This window comes from Salminus brasiliensis, chromosome 17 (assembly GCF_030463535.1).
Source record: "Salminus brasiliensis chromosome 17, fSalBra1.hap2, whole genome shotgun sequence".
NCBI classification, from domain to species: domain Eukaryota; kingdom Metazoa; phylum Chordata; class Actinopteri; order Characiformes; family Bryconidae; genus Salminus; species Salminus brasiliensis.
Window position 1 is genome coordinate 29,629,970 of NC_132894.1, and position 4,342 is coordinate 29,634,311.

At 42.0% G+C, this 4,342-nt stretch overlaps 1 protein-coding gene across 2 annotated transcripts; it reads left to right on the forward strand.

The window, feature by feature from the left end:
- Window positions 1–550: 550 nt before the first annotated feature.
- On the forward strand, window positions 551–4,093 carry fadd (Fas (tnfrsf6)-associated via death domain). 2 transcript variants are annotated; one of them, XR_011977693.1, is made up of 3 exons: window positions 551–1,131; window positions 3,228–3,737; window positions 3,832–4,093. XR_011977693.1 is itself a non-coding variant. In XM_072660343.1 (2 exons), exons 1-2 carry the CDS (start codon window positions 840–842, stop codon window positions 3,506–3,508), a joined length of 573 nt encoding a protein of 190 aa, XP_072516444.1. In that variant the 5' UTR covers window positions 551–839; the 3' UTR covers window positions 3,509–4,093. The 2 variants fall into 2 exon arrangements, 1 of the variants encoding a protein (XP_072516444.1); XM_072660343.1 differs by having other exon boundaries at window positions 3,228–4,093.
- Window positions 4,094–4,342: the final 249 nt, after the last annotated feature.

The window sequence follows — 4,342 nt, forward strand, 5'->3', positions numbered from 1 at the left end:
AAACAAAAAACAAAAAACATAATTTTACTAGGCAGAAAACATTCAAAAACACGTGAAAACATTTTTGGTATTACAGCTTAAGAGGTGTAAATGTTGTCTGTGACGGGGTGGTACAGGAATGACTCCCATGTTGAAAAAAGGATCATATTGATGAGGATGTCTGGCTTATTTATTTATTTATTTATTTATTTTTTTTTTTTGAGGATCAAAATATCTTCTTCTTCTTTTTCTTGTAGACTTAAAATTTCAATATTTGCTTTTGATCAAATTTCACCAATTTAGTAAAATGCCACTAGTAGTTCTTTTTAATTGGACTTACTCATTACTAGTAAAATAACCTTATAGACAGGGGAGAGTGAGACTCCAGGTAAATAAACAGTAGCTACATTAAGAATATATTGTCTTTGTAATTTGACTCGTCAAATAAGCTTTATATATCTGACTGTTACTAATAAAAAAGTCTACTAGTAGAATTGGCATTACAGAGGTGCTGGAGGTCTGGAGCTGCTGAAGCTGCTCTTTATGGTGAGTATCTCTTTAAAAGCGCCGGATTAAGGAGGGGCAAAAGAGCAGGAAGTCCCCTCCGGGTTGAGTCTCTGAAAGTGGAGGTGTTTTAGGCAGACTACGAGGTTTAGGCTTTTCGGACAGGTCTCCCCCTCCTGTTTCTTCAGACAGAGAGACAGACTAACCTCATGCTGTCTGAGTTAGGGAGGCGCTGGAGCTGGAAGCGAAACCGAAATTGAAACAGTCTAACCCTGAGAGTCCGGTCCTAGCAGGTCCTAGCAGGTCCTAGTAGGTCTTAGCAGGTCCTAGTAGGTCTTAGCAGGTCTTCAGACACCATGGGCTCCTTAAAAGAGGTGTTGTTGGACATATCCAACGGTCTCAAGAGCGACGACATTGCGAAGCTGAAGTTTCTGTGTCAAGACCACATTGGGAAGAAGAAAAGCGAGGAGGTAGAGAGCGGAATCCAGCTGTTCGAGCTGCTGCTTCAGAGAACTGAAATTGGGCCTGGCAACACCGAGCTTCTGAGCCAGCTCCTCCAGAGAATCGGTCGGAATGATTTACTGGAAATCCTCCACAACTACGAGCAAGGATCGACCCCTGACGATGTGACGGACAAGAAAGAGCTAGGTGTGTATACTGTTTCTCAGAGGAGTCCAGGTTAGCCTAAAACAGCTCAGCTCAGTCCTCAGTACTGACCCAAGAACCAGGAAACCCACCTTCCAACCCTCCCCACGTCTGTATCTCTAGTCAGCACAGAGGTTTGTCTGGCTCTCCAACGCAGAGCAGCCCAGGCCTGTATGGACACTCTCACAGTGCTGATCCAGGATCAGAGAATGTGGCCTTACTGCCAGGAACAGGCCCTGGAGAAGCCTACAGAGAAGAGTTTGCAGGGGTGGTGAGAAGTTGCCGGCCGGAGTTCCTTTGGTCAGCAATAAAACTCCAATGTTTAAAAGTAGCTGTATGTGTGAGCAGCAGTAGAGCAGTCTCTAACAGTACTGATCTACTGATCTAGGGTCAGATTAAACTTCTCTATACTGTATGTGACCTTACTGACAGGAACAGGCCCCACATCTGGCGTGAAATGAGCAGTTCTGGAGAAGCCTACAGAGAAGAGTTTGCAGGGGTGGTGAGAAGTTGCCGGCCGGAGTTCCTTTGGTCAGCAATAAAACTCCAATGTTTAAAAGTAGCTGTATGTGTGAGCAGCAGTAGAGCAGTCTCTAACAGTACTGATCTAGGGTCAGATTAAACTTCTATATACTGTATATGACCTTACTTTCAGGAACAGGCCCCAGGTTGGCACTACGACTATTCCGGAAAACTTCATGTGTCCAGGTGTGGCCTGAATGACAAAGTGAAATGAAAGGGGAATTCCACAGATTGTAAATCTTTTCTACGTAACTTTGTTGTTAATGATGTTCATGTGTAAACAGAGCCATTCCGGTTGGTTTGGTGTGACATGGTGAAGGGAGACAGACGTGGGAAGTGTGTATTGGCTCTAAAAAGCTATATCGTAGAAAGTTGTTGCCGGAGATGGCAACAGATGCATGACCTGATGCCTTGGTTTGTACTAAAATATCGATTTATCGAAGATTCATGATGTCATGTGTGGCAAAACTGTATTGTATGTATCGATTCTTAATGAATTTTAATTGTTAATACATGTTTAGATTGGTGGCAGACAGTAGTTAATTTAGTGTTGTGTTTAAACCCCAGCTGCTGGATGCTGCAGTGTTGTACCAAGAGCTGGGCAATATGACAATATTTTATGGTATTGTGATGCATTTTGTTATCGTGTTACACAATATGTTTTTCTAAGCCTATTGCGAAAATGATCAGTGCTTAATAAATACTGATCAACTGCACTTTTCATTACAAACAGTGTAATTAGACTGGTTTAATTAGATGAAGTGTAACAGATGTTGAGGAAAAATCACTGTACTCAGTATGTGAGAATACTTGAATAGTAGTTTGTACGAATCGATTGCTGCTGATTTATTTAGTCTGTGATTACATGTATCGTGATAAAGTAAGGTTCGAGTTTAGTCACTTTTTATTTATTTATTTTATTATTATATATGTACGAGTGTAAGGGACTAAAAAAATAGGCCCATACACAGGTCTATAGAGTCAATCAAGAATCAAGGGCCAAAACTGTAATTGCTAGACCACTGAAAACATCAGTCAAGTCTTGTGGTGTGTTCCCGGGATGAAGTGCTCAGTACCTACCAAAAGGGATCCAAGGAAGGACGACCGATGAACCTGGGGTAGGATCACGGTCACATCTAGGTAGTCACTTAGGCAGGGACGGCGAGCCGGTCTGGTCCGATCTCACTGAAGAGCTACTGTAGCACAGATTGCTGTGGAAGTTAATTCTGATTATGTATTTTGGAGTCCATGAATCGATGGGTCAGAGCCGTTTTAGTGGCACAGATGGGTCCTACACAATGATAGGCAGGTGGTTTTAATGTTATGGCTGATTAGTGTATGTACTGTAGAGGTTAAGGAGGAAATCCAGTGATTAAACACTATATCAAGCTATTTCTTTTTTAGAAAAAACAAGGACAATTGAGTTTTGCGTGATCTGGGCTCTTTAAGAAGAAGGTCACCTTCAAGATCTTCAAGAAGCACAAGACTGTATCCAGACTGTTCTGTTTATTTGGATACAGTATGTCAAGGACTAGACACAGGGTCGAAGTAAATCTGCTGTTTTTGCTCTGTTACAGCAAAAATCAATATTGCCACAGATGTCATAGTTGAGCACCTGGGAAGGAAGTGGCTTCAATACGGGCGCAAACTGGGGCTCTGTGATGGAAAGCTTGACGGCATAGAGGATAAACACCCACGCAACCTGGAGGAGAAGGTGAGAGAGGTCATCAAAGAGTGGAAGAGGATTCGCAAAGGGCAGGCCAAGGTGGACGAACTGATCATGGCGCTGCGGACCTGTAAACAGAATTTCACTGCTGACCTGGTGGAGAAGGCACTGCAGAATGCCAGCATGCCCTAAAATATCGGCGCTCAGTTCTCATCCATCTGGTCTAGCACTCTCCAGACTGGTGATGTGTATGCTGCCAGTGTTAGCTTCCTCAGTTAATGTATTGAGCTTTTTTACCCAACTGTTCTGTTGAATTCAAGGCACTTTGACTTCCAGGTTACTCTGGGACTTGTACAGAGATTTTTCTATGGAGATGACTTGCTGTGGGACTCTTAAGACTCAGCCTTAAAGCTTTACTCAGGTACGCGAAAAATGTGTGTGCTGTGATCAAATGCCATTTATGAAACTGTGAACCCATTTTACATAAAATTAATTTTTGGTGTGTTATAAATTAGGCCAAAATTCAAGAAGCTGTGTTCTATAAAACTGGATGGATTTTCCTGCTGGACCACACTGGTTTCAGGGACTGCAGCCCTCATGACCTGGAGTGAATATCCCTGTTCTAGATTATGCTTACCCAAGCAAGTGTCATCATAATGCTGAGCCATTCACATGTATGTTTGATTGTAATCCCACAGCACTGTCTTGAAATCAATTACAGTTGGCCAGAATATCTCATGTGAATATGAATAAAGGGATTGGTTTTGGATACCACAAGATACATCTGTACATCTGTACAAGACCATCTAACCACTAGGATTTGAGTAGAATCAAATTATCCTAAAAAATATTAGTCAAATACGATATTTCAGATACGTATGGGATCCTTTGCCATAGCTTCTGTAAACTCATCACTTCTCATATTCTTCACTTCATGCAAGGAAAAGCCCTGACTTCCTTTTTTCCATTCAAGCAGATCATTTATGCAGATTTTGCTTCATATTTGACCCAATTACATCAACAGGA